Below are 26,830 nucleotides of genomic sequence, written 5' to 3' on the forward strand. Positions count from 1 at the left end.
CCCTCCATACCTGGCAACATCCTAGTAAATCTCCTCAGCATGTTCCCAAAGCTTCCACATCCTTCCTATAATGCGGCAACTATGTGCAAAATACTCCAAGTGCGACTGCACCAAAGTTGTGTACAGCTGCAACATGACCTCATAGCTCTGAACCTCAATCCCTCGACCAATAAAAGCTAGCACACCATATGGCTTCTTAACAACCCTATCAACCTGGATGGCAACTTTCAGGGATCTATGCACATGGACACCGAGATCCCTATGCTCATTCACACTGCCAAGCACCTGCCATTAGCTCAGTATTCTGCATTCCTGTTGCTACTTCCAAAGTGAATCACCTCACATGCTCCCACATTAAATTCCATTTGCCACCTCTCAGGCCAGCTCTGAAGCTTATCTATGTCCCTCAGTAACCTGCAAAATCTTTTGGCACTGTCCACAACTCCTCTGACCGGTGTTTTTTTTATGAAGAAAAGTTATGACAGAGTTGTTGAGCAATCTGCTAAAAGCCAATAAAGTAAACAGCTTGTGAGACATTTGGGCTTTTTTAGAAAAAATGATGTAGCAGTAGAAACAGCCTGAATGAGTAGGGTCAAGCTGCCACAGAACCAGAATTTTTAGTTTTAGCTTTTAGCAGTTGCTGCGGTCTTGAAGCTGGAAGTGAAAGCTTTTATTCCTCTCTTTGTTATAGCTAAAAGCTGGAGTTCTCTTCCTGCCACTAGAATTGCATGAGACAATCTATTTTACAGAATTTGTCTTTGCCAAAGGTACGTTTAAGAAATGTTAATATATTGCAACAATTGATTAATAGTAGTTAATATATATCTATAATTTTGGTAAGCATTTTGATAGAGTAACAGTTAAGTAGGTAAAAACAATGACTGCAGATGCTGGAAACCAGATTCTGGATTAGTGGTGCTGGAGGAGCACAGCAGTTCAGGCAGCATCCGAGGATCAGTAAAATCGATGTTTCGGGCAAAAGCCCTTCATCAGGAATAAAGGCAGAGAGCCTGAAGGGTGGAGAGATAAGTGAGAGGAGGATAGGGGTGGGGAAAATGTAGCACAGAGTACAATAGGTGAGTGGGGGAGGGGATGAAGGTGATAGGTCGGGGGGAGGGGCGAGTGGATAGGTGGAAAACAAGATAGGCAGGTAGGACAAGTCATGGGGACAGTGCTGAGCTGGAAGTTTGGAACTGGGGTGAGGTGGGGGAAGGGGAAATGAGGAAACTGTTGAAGTCCACATTGATGCCCTGGGGTTGAAGTGTTCCAAGGTGGAATATGAGGTGTTCTTCCTCCAGGCGTCTGGTGGTGAGGGAGTGTCGGTGAAGGAGGCCCAGGACCTCCATGTCCTCGGCAGAGTGGGAGGGGGACTTAAAATGTTGGGCCACAGGGCGGTGTGGTTGATTGGTGCTGGTGTCCCGGAGATGTGCCCTAAAGCGCTCTGCTAGGAGGGGTCCAGTCTCCCCAATGTAGAGAAGACTGCTTCGGGAGCAATGGATACAATAAATGATATTGGTGGATGTGCAGGTAAAACTTTGATGATTGTGGAAGGCTCCTTTAGGGCCTTGGAAAGAGGTGAGGGAGGAGGTGTGGGCGCAGGTTTTGCAATTCCTGCGGTGGCAGGGGAAAATGCCAGGATGGGAGGGTAGGTTGTAGGGGGACGTGGACCTGACCAGGTAGTCACAGAGGAAACGGTCTTTGTGGAAGGCGGAAAGGGGTGGGGAGGGAAATATATCCCTGGTGGTGGGGTCTGTTTGGACGTGGCAGAAATGTCGGCGGATGATTTGGTTTATGTGAAGGTTGGTAGGGTGGAAGGTGAGCACCAGGGGGGTTCTGTCCTTGTTACAATTGGAGGGGTGGGGTCTGAGGGCGGAGTAACAGTTAAGCCAATTCTTTTATTTTATTTTTATTTTGTCTATATTTAACTGTAGTGTGAAGAGCTTATGCCCAAAATGTCAATTCTGTTGTACCTTGGATGCTACCTGACCTGCTGTGCTTTTCTAGCGCCATGCGCTTTGACTCTGATCTCCAGCATCTGCAGTCCTCACTTTCTCCTAGTTTGACAAATTGAATTGCATCTGGGATGCAACACCATACACTGACCTTTAAAATAAGAAAATGTTATGGTCTACGTTATCTCCTTAACATATTTTGAGGGGATTTGGTCTGGTCCATAACAGAGGTAAGGTGGTTTCAATATGATTTAGACAGGTTGAATGAGTGGGCAAATACATGGTAATTAGAGTCATAGAGTCATAGAGATGTACAGCACCGAAACAGATCCTTGCCGTATCCAAACCTTGGGGATCAAACTTGTTTTTGTGCATTCTGCCTAACATCATTAGAGGGACACTTCAAACCTCAACTGGATTTTTTTTTCTCTGCTCTCTGAACACGTCGGTGTCAAACTACCCTCAATTACAACAATCGGAAGTCCCTTAAAAGTTGTATTGAAATATGCTGTATCAAATGCTAAACTGTGCAACGTGGAGACAGGGAGGAGGAGGAGGCTATTTGGCCTTCTCCTCCTTGTCCATGCCGACCAGATATCCCAACCCAATCTAGTCCCACCCGCCAGCATCCCGCCCATATCCTTCTCAAACCCTTCGTATTCATATACCCACCCAGACGCCATTTAAATGTTGCAATTGTACTGGCAATACAACATGGCTAAATGTGAAGTTATACACTTCAGTGTGAAAACTGAAAAGAAGAGCATTATTTAAATGGTGATATTAGTGAATATTGAGAAGATTTGTAGCTTAGGTTGAGGTTTTGGATGTAGGTTTACTCACTTCATTTCCAGGCGTTTCATTACCCTATTAGGTAACATCTTCAGTGGGCCTCAGGTGAAGCAATGCTGAAAATTCCTGCTTTCTATTTATATGTTTGGGTTTCTTTGGCTTGGTGACGTCACTTCCTGGCTAGCCACCAGGATACATGAACACTAACTAGCCACAAAAAGACATGACCCACTTTCACTAGTATCCTCACATATGGATGAGGAAGGACACCACTTCGACTGGGACAACACATCCATCCTAGGACAAGCCAAACAAAGACATGCACGAGAATTCCTACAAACACATCAAGTTAGACCTTATCTATCACCCCCTGAGAAAAGGAACAGGAAGTGACTTCACCAACCCAAAGAAACCCAAACATATAAATAGAAAGCAGGATTTTTCAGCATTGCTTCACCTGAGGCCCACTGAAGATGTTATCTAGTAGGGTAATGAAATGTCTGGAAATGAACCTTGCAGCTCAGTGAGCAAACCTACATCCAAGTGGTGATATATTGGGAAATCTGGGTGTACATCAGTCAACAAAAGTAGGCAGCAAGTAATTAGGAAGGCAAATGTTATATTAGCCTTCATTTGCAATAAAATTTAAGTTTACAAATGGAGATGTCTTATTGTATGGTCTTGGTGAGACCACGCCTGCAATATTGATCTCCCTACCTAAGAATGGATATGCTTGCCAGAGGACTAAGATGAGGAAAGATTTCTTTAATCTTAAGGGCAGTGAACCTGTGGAATTCTCTAGCAAAGAAGGCTGTGGAGGCTAAATCACTGAATATATTCAAGAGAGAAGCAGATTTTTTTTTAGATTTTAAGACATCAAAGAGCGTGGGGAGAAAACAAGAATATGACATTGAGATAGGGGATCAGCCATGATCCTGTTGAATGGTTGAGCAGGACTGAAGGCCAAATAGCCTCCTCCTCCTCCCTGTCCCCACGTTGCACAGTTTAGCATTTGATACAGCATATTTCACATACAACTTTTAAGGGACTTCCGATTGTTGTAATTGAGGGTAGTTTGACACCGACGTGTTCAGAGAGCAGAGAAAAAAAAAATCCAGTTGAGGTTTGAAGTGTCCCTCTAATGATGTTAAGCAGAATGCACAAAAACAAGTTTGATCCCCAAGGTTTGGATACGGCAGATTTTGGGGAGAATCTCGGAGATTTCTTGAGAAACAGCGCAGCCTAACCTAATGGGCACAGTTAAAAATCACACAACACCAGGTTACCTGTTGGACTTTGTCCACCCCAGTCCAACACTAGCACTTCCTCATCATATTCCAATGGGAGCGAGTTCGGATCTGTGGCACATGTTATTCACTGTCTCATTGCGAGGAATTTCGGCCCGGTTACCTTCTTTTCCCCTGAGTTGCTTCGATCTATGACAGCCATCGGCAAAGACTGCGAGTCAGAGAAGGCATGTATAAGAGACGTGTGCTGTGTGCTGAATGTTCTGTTAGGTTAGTGGACCACGCCCTGCCACATCCTGGTTTGTCAGCTGAACGTCTATGGACAGGAACCTTGTGGACAGTGACCAATCCTTTCCCACTGCTTTACATTAAAAAAAATCGGTAACTGTTTTTAGAACATAGGTAGCTATTTGAGCTCTGCATTATCAACAATGATCACTCAATAATGTAAAGCCATTTGAAAAATGTTAACTCTCTAAATAATTACGTGCTGTTTTCTTCGTTTATGAAACCATACGATATAGGAGCAGGCTTGGACCATTCGGCCCATTGGGTCTGTTCCATCATTCGTACATGGCCGGTATGTTTCTCAAACCCATTCTCCTGCCTTTTCCCCATAACCTTTGATCCCCTTACCAATCCAAAACCTATCTGTCTCTGCCTTAAATACACTCAATACTCCAAAGCCTTCTGTAGCAATGAATTCCACAGATTAACCACCCTCTGGTTAAAGAACTTTCTCCCTAACTCAGTTCTGAAAAGGTCATCCCTCCGCTCTGAGGCTGTGTGCTTGTTCCTAGTCTACTCCTCCTAGTGGAATCAAATTCCCTCAGTGTCCAGTCTATCCAGGCCTCCCAGGATTCTGTAAAGTTCAATCAGACCGTGAGTTCACGAATGAAGAGTCGGCGGAACTGGCCATCTGAGCTTACCTCCTGTAAGTGGAGGGGTTTCGGAGTACAGGACCCCCGAGGATGAAGCCATTCGGCCTTTCGAAACTATCCCCCAGCATTCAATAAAATCAGGATTAGTTTGTGCGCCATTTTCCTGTCTGCGGCTGGTGTCAGTGGTCAACGATGAAGCGAACAGACACGCTAATTCTAATAAAGTTGTGAAAAAAATACCCAGTGAGGATATTAAAAAGTGCGATTCTAGTCCGGTTATAGAAACTGCAGTAAACAGGTCCAAAAAAAACTTTTTATGCAGCAGCAGCAGTGCCTATTTTATATTTTTATGCAGCAGCAGCGCCTATTTTATACAACCTGCCATTCCGAAGTAATAACAAATAAAAACAGCAGGAGAATCTCAGAAGGCCTTGGCCGTGTCTGTGGAGAGAGAACGAGTTAATGTTTGGAGTGCAGTCAGCCTTCTTCAGAAAATTCATTCTGCTTTCTCTCCAGGTGTTCTGAGGAAGGGTCACTCACCCCGAAATATTAACTCTGATTTCTCTGCACTGATGCTGCCAGACCTGCTGAGCTTTTCCAGCAACTTCTACTTTTGTATCTGATTTACAGCATCCACGCAGTTTCCTTTGGTTTTTACTTTAGTGTCTGTGGTCATAATTGCCATACTGGGTATGTGGAGAGATTGAGTCGGTTAGGATTATATTTACTGGAGTTCAGAGGGGGAGAATCTCATAAAAAACTATAAATTCGAGGTTGGATGCAGGGGGATATTCCCAATGGTGAGGGAGTCCAGAACCAGGGATTATAATAAGGTGTGAACCTTTTAGGAATGATCTGCCAGAGGAAATGGTGGAGGCTGGTACAATTACAAAATTTAAAAGGCGTCTCGATGGATATATGAATAGGAAAGGTATAGAGAGATGTGGGCCAAATGCTGGCAAATGGGGCTGGATTAATTTAGGATATCTGGTCGGCATGGACGAGTTAGGCCGAATGGTCTGTTTTCGTGCTGTACACCTCTCTGACTCTATGACTGAGATGAGGAGAAATTTCTTCACCCAGAGAGTGGTGAGAGGGGAATTCAGTACCAACAGGAACTGGTCTAGGCCAAAACATTGATTTCAAGAAGGAGATAGTTATATCTGTTCTAGCTAAAGGGATTACGATATATGGGGTGGGGGTGGTGGGGTGGGATTAGGATGTTAAGGTGACCATGCATGATCATATTGAATGGCTAGAACGATTGAGAGGGCCGAATGACCTACGCTCGCCCCGATATTCTATGTTTATATGTTACCCTTGAGGTGAGCGGCTTGGGGGACTCATTGCAGAGGGTAGCTAAGAGTCGACCACATTGCTGAGGGTCTGGAGTCACATATAGGGTGAAGGATGGCAGATTTTCTTCCCTAAATAAATGAGGTGCAGGAACGTGCAGTGGTAATCGGGGCTGCAGCTGCACGGCAAGGGAACTCGAGCCTGGGTGAAAGGAAGTGTTTAAACCGGACCTTGCTCTGAGAGAGTGGGAGTGTGTGTGGGGTGGGGGGGGGGGTAGACGGCTGTTTATAGCTCCTCCTGCTGTCAATCGATCACCTCGCCAAAAAAACCAATGGACCAATCACAACGGAGTAGGGGGCGAGGGGGCGGAGAGGCGTGCCAGCAAGTGTCCAATCACCATCGCCCAATCCCGTCTGTCAATAAACGATGTAAATAAAGTTGCAGAAAATGTAATCCCTTGGGGCTGGCGGAGTGAAGGTTTCACGGGTTTCGAGCATTAACCCTCACACCCAATTACATCCCCATCTCCCCCCCGACACCCCATCACACTCGGCCATACCTACCTTCCCTCGCTCGGATTGAATACCTGACACCAGGACGTGGACTGAGGCGCTCGATAGATTTCTTTCAGAGTCAGAAAGGAAAAAAGACCAGGCGGATGTGCGGAGCTTCGCTGTTAGTGGTGAACTGGGCAAAAGGAACAGTAGAGAGGATCTGTGATCCTGGAAAGCGTTCTCACTGAACTGGGGAGAAAGGGGGTTTGGATTCGTCTCTATTCACGCATACACACACGTAACAATAATAAAAAGATGACCGTTCAAGGCGGCTCTTTGACACCTTTTACTATCCAGGACATCCTCACCCGGGGGACTGACGCTCGCCTTACTCAGAACACCCTTAAAACCGACATCCACCCGCCTTGTCCCCCGAGTAAAGGCGAAGGGGAGAGACCCACCCCACTGATCGTCCTCAGAATCGACCAGGACCGGGGGAAAGATGCTTTAACCAGCGGCTCGGTGCAGGAGCAGCACCGGCAGCCCGCTACCGAAGGAGAGCCGGGGCCCAGGAATAACGAACGGGGACATCTGGACGCGGAGTCGCTGAACGAGGAGTCGGGAGAAGCGAACAGCTGGGAAAACAGCGCCGAAAAATTCGACAGAGGTAAGCTGTGCCTCCTCAAGAGGGGCTGTTTCAACGTTCGGAAACGCCTCGTCTAAAATCAAATTTCAGAAAATGCACGGCAGAAATCAGCGTATCAGAAATGACACTCGGTTTGACAAATCAATTGCTCAACTGCTGACAATGAAATGGGTGCAATTTCTTGGAGTCTGTTTAGGATATGTTGACTGTATTCCCTTTGAGGTTTCTTAATTGTTATTTCTTTATTCAACTAAAGTTCGTCGTCGATTTTAAATTCTTGCTGGCGGGTGTTAATTCCTAAAACTGACAACGGGAAACAAACCCCCTGGTGTCCTCGCTCGCTGGAGGTTGTAAAATCAATCTAGACTTTAAAACTTCTAAATTTTTAAAATTGCAGTAATGACCATGAAATTCAATCTTGTGTCTACCAGCCCTCACAAACACGCGTTTTACGAGGTAGATGTGAACATTGTAAAGATAATTTGGATGTATTTTTTGCACTAAATACCAACAATCGCCATGAAAATGACTGAGTTTTAAAAATATTGCTATTGTCCACTTGGAGATTTTATAGATTTGTTTGTTCATACACTTCCTGGTTCTGAATCTTAAACCCCAGCACGTCTGCGTTCTACACTTAAATATGAAACGAGTGATTTTCAGACATTATCCGGTACATTTTAAATCATTTTAGTACAGATATTCCATTGAGAGGTGTCTACAGACCCAGTGTGTAGTCAAAGCACATTTTCCACAGAGATACTTGTCAATATTACAGCACCGAGGTTCTTTCTGCACCTTCCGAAAGCAGAAGTGACAAAACTTGGACCAAAAAAAACACAAAAAGAAAATTGCACCCCAGCTTTTGTGGAATCTCAGGCGGGGCTGGGTCCCTATTTTTGCGAAATGAGTTAATCTCCGAATGTGCAAGAGGAATCGGCGTGCGCGTAAGGCTGAACTGAAATCCCGTAGGGGCGGCGCTACGATGCTGTGTGCTGAACCGCTTTAAACCGAGAATGAGCCGGGCGTAAAACTGTCTTTAAATCGTTAGAATTGTAGAACGCAGCGAGATCAGGATTCCGTTCCCTCGGAGAGATGTTTAACCCAGGGGTGTCTTTGTCTATCTCAATTTGAATTATAACTTGCATAAGATGAACTGTCAAAATTCTATTCGTTCACTGATCATTCCTGTGGTGGATGAATTCACATGCTGGGGGGGCGGGGGGGGGGGGGGGAGTGTTACTCTTGAAAATTGCATTTATCCGTTAAACTATCGGTTTCATAGTGACTCCCATTTCAACTCACTTTTCCCAATTCCCAGGAAATTTGAGTTTTCTATAAAAGCTGGGGGTGGGGACAACTAGTCAAAGTCTCTCCGGAGAAATGTAAATCAGATTTTGGAAAAGGTTTAACAACCTTCTTTACTCAGAGAGTAGAAAGGGTATGGAATGCTTTGCCTGCAACGGTAGTAGATTCGCCAACTTTAAGTACATTTAAGTCGTCATTGGACAAGGATATGGACGTACATGGAATAGCGTAGGTTAGATGGGCTTCAGATTGGTATGACAGGTCAGCGCAACAACGAGGGCCGAAGAGCCTGTACTGCGCTGTAATGTTCTAAGTTCTATATGTTCTAACCTGACCCAAATCTAAATCAGACGGGCGCAGCAACTCAGAAGTGCAACAAGAACGGAAATTGCTGGAAAAGCTCAGCCGGTCTGTCAGCATCCGTGGAGAGAAATGAAGAGTTAACGTTTCGGGGTCGAGTGAACCCGATTTCTCTCCACAGATGCCGCCAGACCTGCTGAGCTTATCGAGCAATTTCTGTTGCTGTCTGTGATTTCGAACAGTTCTTTCGGAGTGTAACCAGAACGGATTCCCGCACCCATACCCCACCACCAACACCAACACCAACCCCGATCAATGTTTTCACTCCGCTCTGTACAATTTTGCTTTCAGATGGTGACCGTCAAGGCGGTACAGATGATGAGGATAAACCGGACAAAGCTGACCAGCCGAGCAGGTCCGGGAAGAAACGTTCCCGAGCCGCGTTCTCCCACGCTCAGGTGTTCGAGCTGGAGAGAAGGTTTAACCACCAGCGATATCTCTCAGGCCCCGAGAGGGCAGACTTAGCGGCCGCCCTCAAACTCACAGAAACCCAGGTCAAAATCTGGTTTCAGAACAGAAGATACAAGACCAAGAAGAGGCAGATGGCGGCTGAGCTGGTCGTTAATTCCGCGCCCACGGCCGCCAAGAAAGTCGCCGTGAGGGTTCTGGTTCGAGATAATCAGAGGCAGTACAGCCCGGACGAGTTAGCGAGTCCACATTTACTCTCGCTATACCAGACCTATCAATACTATCCCTACATGTACTGTCTCCCAGCTTGGCCTCCGAACCTCATCCCACTCTGTGGAGGAACTCATTGAACAGCCAAGCAGGGCGAGATCAGAATGGCAATCGAAAATAACACAAAAAATTCAACATAAAGTGCACCAGCAGGTTAACCCTTGCAGTTGGTCTGCAATCAGTTACCAATCAGTGTGATTGCACTGACATAAGCACAGAGGATACTCGCTGTTTTCTTCAGTATTTGGGACAAAAAATTTTTACAATGCCAAAGGTGCTTTCCTCCGAATAATTCGTACTTTATTTTGGAGGGTTGGGGTGGGGTGGGGTTGCTCTGAGACCCCTAGTGCGATTTCACACTGGGATAAGAACATAGCTCGTCCACGCCAGTTTAAAACTGGTTGCTAGTTGATTGTAATCGGTTGATTCACTAATCTTACTGGTTGTACAACTGCCCAGTGGCACATTTTTAAAAGTCAAAAATAAAACAATGAGAAGATCCAAACTTTCCTGGAGAGTTTTGAGGCGCTATTTCTGACGAACATTTGACTTTTGTTCTTTTTCTACATTAGAAAATAAATGGGAGGCGTGTGGTTTTATTAAAGAATGGTTTCGTTTTCAAAAACCAACCGTCCGGAAGGTGTATTTTTGTTTGCACTTCTTTCTGTAAGTAACAACTATGAACGGAATGTTAGAGTATATATAAGTATTTAACATTAGCATCCAAACTTCAATTGTTGTAGAACCAAGACTTTCAAAGGGCGCCCTGTCGCTAAAATGGCAACAAAGTCTGTTCGTCTCTATATTATGTTGTAATGCTTGATTTCTTAATCGCTCACAGCTTTCTAGCTCATTTTATAGACTTGTCCATTTTAAAAATAAAACAGTTCTGAATATATTTGCTGTAGGTTTTAATGTTTGCACAATTAAAATATATTTCTAGCCCGGTTCTGGCAAAGATTTGATTTTGTTAAAGCAATGTTGATGTGGAAAACATCAACTTAGTTTTAAAATAGCTTGATATGACCCGAAGGTAAAAGGATGTCCATATCTTTCAAAAGTCTGCATAATTGCTTTCTCTACAATGAATACAGAGAGTGAGTGGTCTCATTGGCTGTACCTTGATCTTATAAAGAACGATATGTTGATATCCAGCTACACACTGTTGTATTGGCCCGGTCGTATCGATCTCACCTCGCTGTCTACAAGTGCACATCAGTGAAGCAAATAACGATGGTTTATGATCTTGGAAATTTTAAAGACCATTAAATAAGTTCCCGGAATCAGCAGTTATTTTTTAAAGGCATAATTCTGTGCCCAGCGAATTTGATCAAGCGGTTACTCCTGCCGTCCTATGTAACAGAATTAATCACTAATAGATTGATATATCACTTCATATTTATATTAAAAAGAGTCAATCCCTCCCCTGCTTTTTTGTATATTGATTTTTAATCCCCTGTGAATTTTAGAGAAATATTTTAATTGCAAGGTTCTGGACTGTTATTCCTTATTGACCGAACTGTCCATTAGAAAGATTCCCTGAAGCGTGAAAAACAAATTATGATGTCGAGTTATCTTTTAAAAAAAAACATTATCCAGCCTTATTCAAATGCAAAGTGGTATGGAAATTAAGGTTAAACACCTGCGCTATTTAATTCCAGATTCGTCCTGTCTGCTTCCCCATTCTGTCCCGCTCTGTGGGGCACTCCACTCCAGGAGGGTCACGGCTCCTCCACCTCAGCAACGTTACAAAGCTGTACAATCAGTCTTCGCAAGGTTTGAAGAGTTTTAAGATAAATAATCGGGGACGCACGGAATTGGGGTAGGTCATTGTTGGGGAATCAAGGGGGAAACCCGTCGGAAAGTGTAGATCAGGGATGTCGGGTCAGGCCGTATTGAATGACGGAGCAGATTGGAGGGGCCGAACGGCGTGCCCCTGTCCCCATTTCTTATGGCAAATGCAGAAATTGCTGGAAAAACTCTTCTTTTGTTTCTGATTTACAGCATCCGGTGTTCTTTTTTCGGTTTTTGCTTCCTGTTTTTTATGGTCTTACCTCACTCCTGGGAGACAAAATTCAGGCTTGCTAACAGGGCCACCAGTATAACGACCATCCGTCAGATATGTCATTGTCTGATAGCAATAAGACTTGCTAGAAATACTTCTACAGCAACGCTTAGGCAGCATGGTGGCTCAGTGGTTAGCACTGCTGCCTCAGGGAACCGGGTTCGATTTCACATTCAAGCAACTGTCTGTGTGGAGTTTGCACATTCTCCCCGCGTCTGCGTGGGTTTCCTTCCAGAATCCAAAGATGTACAGGGTCAGCTGGATTGGCCATGGGCTTTTCAGGGGTTTGGTGGGCATGGTTTTCGGAGAGGCGAGGACTCAATGTAACCTGCTCCCACACTGCAGGGATTCAACTGCCCAATTCCACATTCAAAGCAATCCGGTGACTGGACAGTTTTAGCATTTTTAAGAAGAGGGGAAACTAAGCATTATCTGCAGAGTAACGGGGACGCTAAGACATACGCAATTATTTCTTCGATTTAAATTGTTCAACGAGGAATAAACATTCCCTTTAATGAGAGATGTGTGTTTAACCATCTCACCTTTTCAGAAGACATGGGGGTTCAACTGGACTTTACCGATGTCCAGTGACAGTATTCTCAGTGGTTTCTATGTCTCTGTGAATAACGCAGTGGGTAATATTCTCTCCCTCATCCTCATACAAAATGCTCGTGATAGAACTGTACAGCACAGCAAGACACTGTTCGGTATATCGAGACTGTGTGCGCCCTGTCGATGTTACATATAAATCCTCGCTCCTCCCCTGTATCATTTTTTCCATCAAGTATTTGCCTGATTCCCTTTTAATAGTTGGAACTGAATGTTTTTCTCCTGTGTTAGAGCGCCATGTGGATATTGCTAAGTACAGAGCCGTCGGCGCCTCAAGAGAGGTAAATGATTTGACGGGAATTGTTAGTCAGAGTTTAGAACTAGGATTGGATTTCAACCTTATAACATCAGTCTAGCCCAATGCGTGTAAATAAAATAAGGGTATTCGTTAGAACTGGAACTTAACAATCCCATAGAAACAGAGGCTTTGAGCCGTGATTTGCTTTGGCCGAATATCGGGAGTAACAAACAGTAAACTTTAACGTGCCGAACAGAGCATTTCAGCCTTTGGCCGTCAATGGCAAGAGAAAATCAAATTTCAGGAGGGTCAGCGTTTCTGTTCAAAAGGCAGCAACTCTCCTGCAGTTTCCGGGCGGCCCAATATCGGGGATTCTCACCTATAACCTCAAGGAGTATCAAAGTTTAGTTTGGCCTCGCGTAGAAGTGACTGTCTCTTTATCTCCCAGGGATATGTCTGAGCACCTTACAACATCCGACAGGTCCCTGAGTTTCCAACTGGACCCTTGGCTTCCAAGGAGAAAGTGAGGACTGCAGATGCTGGAGATCAGAGCTGGAAATGTGTTGCTGGAAAAGCGCAGCAGGTCAGGCAGCATCCAAGGAGCAGGAGAATCGACGTTTCGGGCATGAGGCCTTCTTCAGAGGCCTCCAAGAACCAGTTTCACTAGTTACTGAAGCTTTTTAGGCATTATAAGCAGGCGCTGATTTCGAAGTTCCTTGAATGCTGCCTGAACTGCTGTGCTTTTCCAGCACCACTAATCCAGCTCTACAAATGCATGTCCTGTCTCTTCCTCCATCTCTATATAACTTGTGTTATATACCTATTCCAATGTCTACCCCTACTCCATCTCTCTTCCTTCTCCCACCCCGTATCCGGGACCTCCCTGTTTGTTCTTCCCTCCCCTCCTTCACTAACTCTGTCGCTTTTCCCCACTCCTCTCTCCTTTCTCTCGCTTTCTACCTTTCGCTGACGCTCCTTATATTTCTCTCCTTCGCCGATCCCCTCTCTGTTTCTTTCTGTCCTTCACCGATCCTGTGGCTTTATTCTTACTCTCTCCCCTTTCTTTTTCTCTCCTTCATTGACCCTATCTGCTTTCTTCTCCTTCACCGAACCCCTCTCTGCTTAGCTCCTTCACTGGATCTTTATCTCTCTTCCCGTCTTCTCTCTCCTTCACTGACCCTGTCTCCTTATTTTCACCCCTCTCTTCCCTCTACTCTCTCTGTTCTTCACTAATCCACTTGTTCTATTCCCACCGAGGCCATCCACAACTACAGCAATCTGCATATAATCCGCTTCATATCATAATACAAGCTATAGTCGAAACTCCGTGATAAAATGACGCTTTGGCACTGCCCTGTACAATTCTCACAGATGCTTTTCCAGCAACTTTTGTTTCTGATTTGCAGCATCCGCAGTTCTTTCGATTTTTATTTTTTACTGTTCTCCACTGGCTAGTTAGAATTTCATATATATGTTTTAAATGCTTATGGCAAATTTAACAACACGGTTTGCAATAGAAATGAACAAAATTATTTTGGCGCTGACCCTCGCACTGAGCAGATTATGTCGATCATAATTAGGCCAGTATATGATTTTCCAATTAATTAAGAAGTTACTCGTTAAAGCTCACATCAGAAAATGATACTCAGTGACCAGGAGCGAGTCTGTGGCCCTGTTTAATAATGTTCCTGTTCAAATCGCCACATTTGAGAAACCAGATTATTCCTTGAAGGACGCGCTGGAAATTTGGGGTCTGGCTTTTACAATAGTTGAATTAAATTTATTGAATTGAATTTATTGTCACGTGCACAGTGAAAAGCTTTGTCTTGCAATACAGGTAGCTTCTGTCTCCACAGAGGCTGCCTTCCCTCCTGACATTTGCTGATCATGCCTCGGCGTTATTGGTTCCCTCTGAGTCATTTATTCATCATACACTTGAATAATTCCCCAAACGTTCATCTGTGGCTTTGATCGGCCTCCTGTCTCAGAGAGACCGGACGTTGGGAGCAGGCAACCGAATAGCCAGGCACAATTTAGGCTCCTCATTCAGTCAGGTGTTTGGAGATACTCCACAAACCCCCTCGCTTTATTATTTCTAAAATTCGATGCCGCGTTTGGGATTGGGTCAAAACCAAATATACACAAAGAATCGAACCTTGCTTTCCTATATTGTTGAGACTTCTTAAAATTCATTCACAAGGTGTGGGCATCACTGACCAGGTGATCATGTATTGCCCATCCCTAATTGGGTTGAGTTAACCACAATGCTCTGGTTTGGAATTACATGTAGGGACTTGAAGGACACTGACGGATTTTTCCAGCAATTGCTTCATCGTCATTAAACTCTTAATTCTGGGTTTTTATTCAATTCAATTTTTAATCTTTTGCCATGGCGGTATTCGAACCTCCTGGTTCCCCTCGACATTAGCTCGGGTGTCTAGATTGCTAGAAGGGCTTTTGCCCGAAACGTCGATTTTCCTGCTCCTCGGATGCTGCCTGACCTGCCATGCTTTTCCAGCACCACTTTGATCTAAACTCTGGTTTCCAGCATCTGCAGTCCTCACTTTTGTCCTGTCTAGATTACTAGTGTAGATAATGTTATTGCCTTCCCAGGCGCGGGTTTTTGAGATATTATCCCTCATCAACTTGTTCAGAGATGTTATATCACGCCGCTGAACCAGGTGGGGCTTGAACCTGGGCCTCCGGGACAAGAGGTAGGGATATTACCACTACACCGCAACATCAAAGTCCCTTTGAGCTACAAGGTTTCTCTGAGATCCAAACAGGTTACCTTCTAAGCACACACAACCGAACCACTACCACACCACCAAATCACCGTGACTTTTTTTTTGCTTTTCGATAACTATTAACAGGTTATTCTGTGCCACAGCGTTGGAATTTGTTTCAGCTGCTCTCAGGGCTGTCTGTCTCAATGGGCAGGTGGTCCCATTTTCCTGAGTGCCCTTCGCGTTAGTGCGATACTGGAGTTGGAGAATGAAATATCCAACTGCTGTACACAAAGTAGCCCTAGCAGCTAGCTATGTGGCTGGCATGACGGCAAACTGCAGATCCAAGATTGAAACTGGACAGGACACACGGCAGGTTCCCATCTCTGGAAGGATACAATAAAGAGAACCACGCAGCCAACTTTAAATTATTCCACAGCTGATGACTGCTGGGTATTTGTCAACGCGCCGTCTTACTCAGGTGCTACGCTGCATTCCGATATAGGCAGCATCTTGACGAATTACTGGGAATCTGGTGGTACAGTCCCTACCTCTGAGTCAGAGTTCCCGGTTCAAATGTTCCACCTGCCGCAGCGATATGATATAATGTCTCCGAACAAGTCGGTTTGGGGAAAAATCTCCTTCAATTACAACCACCAGAGTTAAAACAAAACTGCGTTACCTGATGAAGGGCTTTTGCCCGAAACGTCGATTTTCCTGCTCCTCGGATGCTGCCTGACCTGCTGTGCTTTTCCAGCACCACTTTAATCTAGACTCCAGCATCTGCAGTCCTTGTTTTTACCTACCTTAAAACAAAACTGAAACATTCTTTTTCTCCGGTATATAATGGAAACAAACTATCACGCACCTCTCAAGCATGAACGAAGTTCATATTTTTTCCTTATATCCAGAAGTAATCTTACACACAACTTCTTTTCCCCAGTCACCAAATCACCCGTGGAATCTTTTCATCTATTATTCACCATCAGTAGATCAGCCGTGTCTTCCAATGGATTAATTTATTTGTGAAGCCCGTTAAGGGTAATACAGACCACCAAAGTTCGCTAGTTTTTTTTTCTCTACCCCAGTTGTTAAGGGTCAACCACATTGCAGTGATCCTGAAGTCACATGTGGGCAGATTTCTTTCCCTGGAGATTGTTCATGAACCAGTGGTATATGGTCATCACTAAACTAGCTTCTTAGTCCAAAATTTAAACCATCTATCATGGTGAGATTTGAACCAACCACCAGAGCATTAGCCTGGGCTCTTGATTACTCGTCTAGTGTCATTGTCACTATGTTACCGCATGGGTACATAGAGGTTAACGAGCACATGAAAAACGTACCATCCGCACATGCTTTATAGATAATCAACCTGTTCAGCGATGCTGTGACACACCTCGGGAGCGAGTGGGACTTAAACCCAGGTCTCCTGGCTCAGAGGTAGGAAATTACTACAACGCTACAAGCGCCCTCCACTATCCTTGATATACTGAGTTAGTAATTCCACTCTGTATTCCTAAAGCCCTGACATCCCTTTATATCAACTGGTTCAGGATGGAACGACTTCAGTTTGTGAATAGAATTGAAACAACAGGTTTCCTAATATCTACAACTTATATCCGCCCCAGACGTTTCCCTACAGCCAAACTCTGTGCCGTGTACACTGTGTTTGCTCGAATTACTCAGCAATATACCGCACCACATTTTGCGTGATAAACTCTTCAGAATTATTTATTGAGCTGCATACTGGCTTAGATAACGACATGAAACAATTAAATTGTTATCGATATCAGAAAAGAAAGCTCCCAGACATGGTGCCAGAGATCAAACTAATAATTCATCATGGTAAGAGATGGAGTTAAATTGGTTTTCCTTGATGTTTGGGAGGGGGAAAGCAGTAATTTATTAACACACACAGTAATTTATTAATAATCAGCTGGAATTAGTTTTAAGTCTCGGTGAGTCTAGTTAAATAAGAGACGGTATTTGAGCATATTTTGCCCCACGGTCTCCCCATTGAAGGGAGAGAATTGTGACTTTAACCATGGGAAATGGATACAATTTAGAATTTATTGCACACCCTTGATTATCCGAGAGAGATAATGGTGGACCAACTCCCTGACCATTTTGTAGCATTTTGAGAGGATTTCAGAGAACAGTTGAGAGTCAGTCAGGTTGAGGGAACCAGACCCGAAACTTTAATTTTTGCTTTCCTTCTACAAATGCTGTCAGACCTGTTGAGTTTTTTGTTCCAACAACCATTTTTGTTTCTGACTTCCGCAATTCTTTGCTTTTTTTTGACGTGGGCACTGGAGTCACTTATAGATCCAGATATTCTCTAAAGAACATCAGTGTGCAAACTGGATTGACTTTGAGCCAAAAACCTGGAAGCTCCATAGTCATGTTATGGCTGATGCCCCATTGACAATAATTATCACTTAGGTCAACCAAGCAAAGGTATAATTACAATTGACCATCTTATTATTCTCGCTCATCACTTCACAATACTGAGTCATATGGGCAAATGACTATCCTAATAACTGACAATAAAATTTTGAGGAAATATTCCCGTAGATTGTCGCTGTTAATGTAATTTCCCGCTGCCCTTGTGTGTGTGTGAAGGCGCAGTGCTTAACGACTTGTTTTCTACTATTAAATGCCCACCCACTCTTTCGAAATGAAATTAACTCTTAAGTAAACAAGGACAGCTGGTTTTGTTCTTGGGGACTGAGAACGATAGAGCCAGGGGTCCCATTGTGAAATAGCAAGGACATTGAAAACATTTCTTGGCTCAAATGCAAATTTAAGTGTTCTATATTTTTTTTAAAAAGATCGTGCCTGCAGCAAGTCGCGGTAGTTTAAGAAACATCAAACTGCGCACACTGTAGGCTGTGCAAATGCGACTTGGGAGTTAAGGGGAGGGAGATGCAAGGGTAGAATGGGGGAGCTGTGAAGTTGGGTTTCTGTCAAAGACAGATCAAACATTGACTTGTACAGGCAGGAAAGGGTGCAGGCCGTGATAGTTGGAGTTTTAGGAGGAACAGAAGAAATTTGAGAAGCGACGACCCTTATAAACCTTTACTTTTAAATTGACGGAGAGAACGTTAGCTGGTATGAAATCGCCGCGTTATTAGCCAATGTTACAGTAAAGGCTCATTCGGTCAGTATTTTTTTAAAGAGATCTTTATAAAGGTTTCACTCATTTGCAGAGCCGCACTCCAGAGCTGAATCCCGAACCTTGACGGATGTATCCTCCTTATTTTAATTGCCAAATAAGGCAGACTGTACCGAAGGGGGCAGAAGATTGAAATTAAAAGTGCGTGTTATACATCTAATCTAAACTACTGATACACACGCAGATTAAATCGCACAAGTTACCCGGACGAGCACCGGTGTCTCGTTCACTCTCTCAGAGAAAACAGTGCTGGCTTTATCCCCGAATATTAAGCACACGGTATTCTGTTGTCGCCTTGGTTTCGTTTTTATTATAAAATAGTATTTCTGAAAAGAGAGTGTGCATTTTTGCATATTTTCCGCGCAGCTCAAAGAGAACATAAGCAGTTGTATAAGGGGAAAAAATCTGATATTATACATCCACCTGGATTTCTTTAGCTGGTATTCAGAGTTGGGAAGTGAAATGCCTTGATTCAGAGCAGCCAATTCGATGAAACCGCTCACCAAGTACGTTTGCTGGTACATGGCATTATATCAAACAAATGGAATTCCTTATTACTTAGTGTGACAAAACGCAATATAAATTACCCCGCCCAGCTGAACGAACCCCAAAATTTTGGGGCTCTAAAATCCACCGTGGGGTTATAAATGATTGGATATTTAGACTGAAATAGTCCGCTCCACTGGTAAGTTGGAGGATTGTGAGTTTAACAGTACCAGGCCTGGGCGAATTTCTGGCGAGGCGGGAAACTCCCCCATTCTCACTCTGAAGAAGGGTCACTGGACTCGAAATATTTACTGTCTTTTCTTTCTCTCTTTCCCTTTCTCTCTCTCTCTCTCCACAGATGCTTCCAGGCCCCTTAAGTTTACTGTTTGTTTCAGATTTCCAGCATCCGTAATTGTTTGTTTGATTTGTTCCAATATCAAGTCCTTTCCAATCATCCAAATAAATGTCCCTTACTAAAATAAAGTCGCTATCTGTCCGTGTGTAGCTTTCTGTCGATTTATCTGTGCTCATTTGTCCGTGTCCACCCATGTATCCATTAACCGAACCACTCTAATTTAGGACACTATACATCATCTACCTCCATTACTTAGAGGTAAATTTACACATAGTCGAGTTTTAACACGGATAACCTCTGAGGAAGGTGGAATCTATTTATTTTTGATCCTCGGAGTTTATGCTTGCTGAGTAATTAGTGACTATGGGTATTTATTTTTAAAAGATAGAAATTATGTTGCACAACATGTTTTTTTCCTTCCAATTTCATTTACGATCTGGCAAAAAAAAACCGTGGAAAGAATCGCTATTGGTGCAATAGCAGAAACTCTCAGTCGATACTCCAGCTTCTGTGGGAGAGAGAGAAGTGGCATGAACCATAAAGCATCGATGACCAATCATCAGGATATTAAAGTCATACAGCTACACAGCACAGAAACAGGCCCTTGGGTCCAACTCGCCAATACCGACCAGATATCTTAAACTATTCTAGTCCCATTTGTCAGCATTTGGCCCATATCCCTCTATTATACCAACCCTGATGTCCTTTAATGTTGTAAGTGCAACAGCCTCCACCATTTCCACTGTTATCTTTTGTAATTAGATTTACAATAACAGATAATTCATGTTTAAAACAATGCAGTAAGAAAGACTGGAAGGCCCAAGTAAATATTAATAATCGCTTCTAAAGTTGACTCATAAAATTGAACTACAGACGGGATGGGGGCGGGGTCGACACAACATGATGTGGGATAATCGAAAACAATTATAATATAGTAGACCCAATAAAGTGTTGATCCAAATGTTGGAATGTGAGATTGTGCTTTATCTGTGTATCTGAAGTGTTTTGCCCAGAGGGTGGCAAGGGTCTGGAATGCACTGCCTGGGAGGGAAGTTGAGACGGGAGCCCTCACAACGTTTCAAAAGTACTTGGATGAGCACTTGATTTGTCATAACATTGTCATAAGTATGGGTCCAGTGCGGGAAAACGGGACAAGTGCAGGCTGTAGAGCATTTTTGACAGTACAGACTCAGTGGGCCGAAGGCACTCTCTGTACTCTATGATTCTATGTTCATGCATCCCACTTTGTAGAACATACTTGGATATTAGTGTGAGTTGAGGTGGGGTGGGGGAACGTATGGGTGAAGTAATGGTATCATGGAATTCTGTTGTTGGTCTAAAATCCAGAGGTCGGGACAATGCATTGGATGCATGAACTCAAGCACCACTACGATAGCTGGGGAGTTTAAATTAAATTGCAGCAAAATATAGTTAGTACGGCAATGGCGACTGAGAAACAACTGTTTGTCATAAAGTCCCTCGTTTCTCATGGGTTTGCTGTGCAGTGAAGCCTCATCAAATTTCACTGAAGCCCATGCCTATATTTATTTAGAAACCTTTCTCATTTGAAAATACTTCAAATCCATTCCCACGCGTAATTCCCTCTGAGATGAAGAAACTCGAAAAATCTTTTGGGAAGGAAATCTGCCATCCTTGTCTGTAAGTGACTCCAGACCCACAGCAATATAGTTGATTCTTAACAGCTCTCTGAAAAAGCCCTAAGAAATCACTCAGTCACTCACCACCTGGTCAGTACAATTTAGTAATGGTTTGCCAGCAATAGCTATATCCCCTGAACGAATGAACAAGTTTATTCGTACACGACGTGTGAGAGAAGTCTGATTCTGGGTACGTACGTATATGAAGAAATATATAGCGTTGTGTTTGTGAGGTACGCGTGTACACACGTGTGATGTGTGGGTTAATTTGAACGTATATTGTATGATATGGCAACCCATTGAAGACATTAATACACACTTTGCATACAAAGTCTACCCCACTCACCCCGAACCCCAGGCCCACGCAAGCACTCCATCCTCCAAATCTCTCTGGAGATTATTTCAGCCCAAGGTGTCCATATTTCCCAGGCATCCGAGGTTCTCCGTCCAAGTAGCGATTAAGTGCGCGAACCGCTTTCAATCATTAACACATAAGAAAGGGCGCTACACAAATGCAGGTTTTAGCGCCAGTGAAATCTGATGGCTCATTGCATAGTAAGCGAATTATTGCACGCACGTTTTCTGCCCTTAGCTTCTGTTTTAACATTTATCGATTAAAACAATGCATGTATAAACAGGCCTGCATTTAGAATACATCCCAGATTCTACATGTTCTCAGATAATCCACTTCTACGTAAAACAATTGACATAGGTACACATTTATTTGGTATTGTAACAGGCAATCGTCTGAAAATTAATTTTAACCAAGTGCGTGCACGTGTAGAAATATTAAGTAGAAATAATAATTACATTAAGTTGCGATATTAAACGTAACTGGGTTAAATTCATCCATGGAATTGAATGATAATCTATGCAGTTTTGGCCAGACCCCCCCCCCCCCCCCCTCCCCAAGTCCATATCAGATCAGTTTTCTTTTTCTATTTGCGGACAATCTGAGATCCACTGAGTTATCACATTTATTATTGAACCCACTGTGCACTGAAACTGCTCATGTCAATAAATAGTCAGGTTACATCACCTCAGAAATAAACCGAGGAGGAAACGAACAATGACTGAAAGGAATGAAAAAAAACATACAAGCAGGAGAAGCGAAAATGCTTTAAGCAGCGTCCGCGGGTTTGAGGCTGTTGGGTGGGAGAGAGTGCGTGGGTGAGGACATGCGAGTGGATTGCGTGAACTTTATTAGAATCTCATCCAAATCCCAGGTGAAAGTCTTCAACTGTTATTCGAGCTGGAGGGTAGTGCCCACGGCACATCTCTGAACATCGAGGAGAAATGTAGCGAATATTTGTCACCCAGCTCCGTGTTAAACAGATGATCGCTTAATTAAAGCTCAGGCTGACTCAACGCGTGTATTCTCTCAACAGTGAAGGTAACGCCATTCTATGGAGGCCAAAGTCAGGTTTTATGTTAAAAACACCCTCAGCCGTTGCTCCCAGGAAACTGGTCCAACTGAGCTGTGTTGTGCGTCCAGAGAGGGCAAGGGGCAAACTCATTCATTCATGAACGCCACCAATAATTGGCCAATGACCAAGCCAGCATTTTAGCAGGGTTATCTAAGGAAGGTTCTGAAACGTTAACTCTGATTTCTCTGCTCAGATGCTGCCAGATCTGCTGAGCTTTTCCAACCATTTCCGTTTTTGTTTCTGATTTACAGCATCCGCAATCCTTTCAGTTATTTTTAAAATATCTATCTCGCTGTTCCAAGTTACAGTGTTTGATGAAAACTCAAGTCTGACCCGGATGAAAACATTTAAAATATGTACATACTTATGATTCCACTACTGAAAAAAATTGTTGGAGAAACTCGGCAGATCTGGCTAATATCTATGGAGAGAAAGCAGAGTTAATGTTTCGGGTCCCGTGATCTTTCTGAACTCAAGAGGTGGTTTGTGTATTTTCTCCACAGAAGCTGTCAGATCTGCTGAGCTTCTCCAGCAATTTCTGTTTTGCTTCAGAATTTCAGCATCCGCAGTTCTTGCTTTTGTCCCACTAAGGAACGGGGTGGCAATGTTCTTTCCAATTTAATGGAGAAGTACCTGTCCTTGAGGCAAAAAAAATACCCGGTTTCTAAAGACACGATTAATTATTCAAGGGGCGTGGGTGCCACTGGATCCCAGCATTCATTGCTCATCCTGAATTGCCATTCAGAAGATGGTGTTGAGCTGCCTTCTTGAACCACCGCAGTCATTGGCTTAAAATTGTACTAATAGTGCTCTCAGGGAGGAACGCTCAGGGAGTCATCGAGCCGTACACGATGGAAACGGACTCTTCGTCCCTGCCGACCAGATATCCTAAATTAATCTAGTCCCGTTTGCCAGCATTTGGCCCATATCCCTCTAAATCCTATTATTCATATACCCACCCAGATGTATTTTAAAGGTGGGTAATTGTACCAGATTTAAGGAAGGTAGCACGCTGACTTCTTCACCTCCTGATGCTACCTGGCTTGTTGTGTTCTTCCAGCCTCCTACTTGCCATACAGTCTCTCTTACTGCATTGTTTTAAACATGAATTATCTATTATTGCAAATCTAATATAATTAGGAAATAAAACGGGAAAGTGGTGGAGGCTGTTCCAATTACAACATTTAAAAGGCATTTCGTGAGTATCTGAATAGGAAGGGTTTAGAGGGATATGGACCAAATGCCAGCAATGGGACTAAATTAATTTAGGATATCTGGTCGGCATTGACAAGTTGGACGAAGGGTCTGTTTCCGTGCTGTAGATCTCTATGACTCTAATATCTTGATGAATGGTCGAGGCTTTAAGGTTCATTCCATTTCTCTCTCTTTCCACAGATGCTGGAAGATCGGCTGGGAGATTCTGCTGATGCAAAAATAACGATTCTCTCCAAGTTTTCTTTGATAGATCTTAAATGAAACTGGAAGGAAAAGCACAGCATGCTTTGCAACATAATTTCTATCTTATAAAAAAATAAATACCCATGAATATGTTATTACAAATAGCAACCTTTCTGGTAAACTATGTACAAAGGTCCCTTTTAAATCTTTCCCCTCTCATCTTAAACCTATGCCTTTTTATTTTGGACTCCCCTACCCTGGTAAAAAGACCTTGACTATTTATCCAATCCATGCCCCTTATTATTTTATAAATCTCTATAAGGTCACCCATCAGCCTCCAACACGCCAGGGCAAATAGTAACAATCTTAGTTGTACAACAATCTTCAAATTCAAACCTCCAAAGGGTTCCGAGTGAAAGTACCATTTCACCGAATTTTTGAGGTTACCCTTTTGGTATCGCTCACCTTCTTCGGAAATCTTCACAAGCCGCATTTCTACCGCATAGCTTAACTTCCCAACCTCTTCCTGGCCTGTGGAAATCTGGACAGGTGCTGTACAAACGCACAAGACGGACTGGGTGAAAGGCGGCCCGTTGGGTTCAATGAGTCTCATTCCTCGAGCCTGCGCTCTGCCCATCACGGGACCCAAAGGTTTCTCAGTCGGGCTCAGGCTCGAGAACGTTCTGCATGTTCGGAGGTTAACTTCGATTTGAATTCTGACCCCGTTGTCTACAGTCAATGAAAAGACTCAGTTCAATTAGCTGACTCTCAAGTCACACGTTGTAGGGGCAGTGAGAGAAAGCAATTGAGTACTATCCAAGTGCAGGGTTAAGAATTCAGTCATACACTTCAAGCCCATTCATTACTGGGGTCAGGGAGCTTTAAACGATGAGGATGGTCGTATGTTCACCGAAGGCTTGACACTGTGTGGTGTGACCATACTGTCATTTTAAAAAGGCGACTTTGTTCTTTTTTTTTGAAGAGAGGTCATAAAGGCAAAGGTATGGAAAAGTCCAGTTTAATAATGGAAGGGGAGTGGCTAGTTCTCGAGGTCCAGCTTTTATTTCTAGTTTGATTGTAGCTATAGCCGTCACAGGGTGTGAGAGTCCAGGGGAACTGCAAGCTTCAGTAAAGGAAACCTCTGACCTTTGTGACAAAGCTGCTCCTTTAACAAGTTTACATTGCCCCTGGCTTTTGTTTTCAGAGAGGTTGTAAAAGATACAGACTCTGAAAAGTTTAAGTTGAAGGGTTTTAGAACCAGTTTGATTATAGTTCACAGATATTGTCTCGGGCATCAGGCTTTCAAGTTTTTGAAAATCAAAATACTTGTACAATGAAAGGGAATTGGCCAGTTCTCCCAACTCAACTATGCTCTGGTTTGGTTTGGTTTTTAGCAATGGTAAAAGTTGCTGGACTGAAAGAAGCAGGTCCATGCTGATCTCTCTCTGATTTCTCTTGTAAGAACCTGTGTTTGACTTTACCTCTTGTGCCAAGGATGGTTATGGGGATTGTTGCAAGTATTGGGAACATTATCATGAAGTTGGGGTGATCTGTTGGGTGTTCAGATAGGCTGAGTTATTTAGTATTCTGTTCTTTTTCGTTTGTGTTTCATTCGCTAATCTTGCAAATAAATTCTGTTTTGTTTAACACCCAGTGGTTAGACCAGCTGTATCACATCTGAAATATCCACCTTTCAGCTGGTCCACGACACTTTCTTTTGAAATCTCTCTCTGGAAGTTGTTCCCTCGTGCCGATAAGAATTTGTGTTTGAATTTACCTTTTTGCCAAGAGCTGTGTTTACTGTATTGTAACAGTTAATTAGTAATAGTTGCTGTATCCGATTGGTTAAGCTTTCCGATAGCTGTTATTCTAAATTATTTTGTTTGTGTTTTAACTGTAGTGTTTAAATAAATTGTTTTACTTAAAGCGGAGTAGTTTGACCAGTTGCGTCACACCTGAAACACCCACTTTATATCTGCCTTTAAGACAAGGAAAAGTTAGGGTCTAGACTTCCTTCTTAAAATATTTTGAGGGGGTGTGGTCAGATCCATGACAGTGGGATGGCATAATCATTGGTGATTAAACAGTCCAACGCTTAATATAAATATTCAACTTGTAAGTATATAATTCGATTGAGAGCCTGTGTTGAATTGGAACATGATGCTTTAAGGTACCACTCCTGACGCCCGAATTAATATTAATCAGTAAACATATCAATCAATCAATAACATATTAATAAAGATACATTACTATCAGCTGCCGATATCTCAATATCTCATTGAGAGGTCATAAATTAAAAGTTACAGACCAAGAAACCTAAAGTTTCTCAATTCGTTTGGACATTCCAAGACTGTTATTTGTTTCTCATCGGTGACACCTGTGGAAGCTAAAATAATTTTTTTCAGGTTTCGTTGCGATATTCGCCGCCCCTCACTCCACTGAAAACAGAAGAACAGTTTTGGATAAATCTGCTGCTTCATGAAAATCAAATGTTTCAGGCACCCATTGAAATACGTCGTTAAATGCTGCATCGCATGAGCGTAGCCAAAGAGAATGTTATATTCAGTAAATACATGTACATGGGGCACACAATACGCGTACATAGCATGAAGCATACGGGACAGATTACTCAAAACGAATGCACCCGGAACCCAAAGCAGTAAGTCTGGTTTCACTTCACAGATTCAGTTAGCATTTATTTGTTAATGTGTATCTTGAGGCAGCTTCTCAAGACAAAGGTGACTTTCTTCACTCTGGCGTATACGCTTAATTGTACAGTAGATACACTTTATTGTACATTACATTAAAGAAGCGTAGAGATATAATTAGACACCGCTGGAGTAAGTTAGACCTGACCAACCAGTTTAACACTAGGTGAGCAAACGGTGCCACAGAAAGGGCAGATGGTGAATGTTGAAGCGAGTGGGTGAAACGCTCTTATTTTGCCTCCTGCACTGTTCGTGTTTGGCCTCCATCTGGGTCCATCAAAGATTCTTGAGGTAGCACTTATTGGAAGCTTCTTTCCCAGCCTGGGGC

General features: G+C 43.3%; 1 protein-coding gene across 1 annotated transcript; it reads left to right on the forward strand.

Annotated features, from left to right (window-relative positions):
* The first annotated feature begins 6,639 nt into the window (after window positions 1-6,639).
* Window positions 6,640-9,902, forward strand: LOC122560985 (homeobox protein zampogna). The gene is made up of 2 exons (XM_043712228.2): window positions 6,640-7,329; window positions 9,268-9,902. The coding sequence occupies exons 1-2, from the start codon at window positions 6,978-6,980 to the stop codon at window positions 9,732-9,734; spliced, it is 819 nt and encodes a 272-aa protein (XP_043568163.1). The 5' UTR covers window positions 6,640-6,977; the 3' UTR covers window positions 9,735-9,902.
* Window positions 9,903-26,830: the final 16,928 nt, after the last annotated feature.

This window comes from Chiloscyllium plagiosum, unplaced genomic scaffold (assembly GCF_037043375.1).
Source record: "Chiloscyllium plagiosum isolate Xiang-an unplaced genomic scaffold, Cpla_swu_hap1 HiC_scaffold_22, whole genome shotgun sequence".
NCBI lineage: Eukaryota > Metazoa > Chordata > Chondrichthyes > Orectolobiformes > Hemiscylliidae > Chiloscyllium > Chiloscyllium plagiosum.

What these genes read in the sequence shown, in the direction of transcription:
- LOC122560985 (XM_043712228.2), top strand. Translation starts at nt 6,978, where the DNA reads ATGACCGTTCAAGGCGGCTCTTTGACACCTTTTACTATCCAGGACATC. An exon ending in CGCCGAAAAATTCGACAGAG is followed by an intron (nt 7,330 to 9,267) that starts GTAAGCTGTGCC and finishes TTTTGCTTTCAG; the next exon opens with ATGGTGACCGTCAAGGCGGT.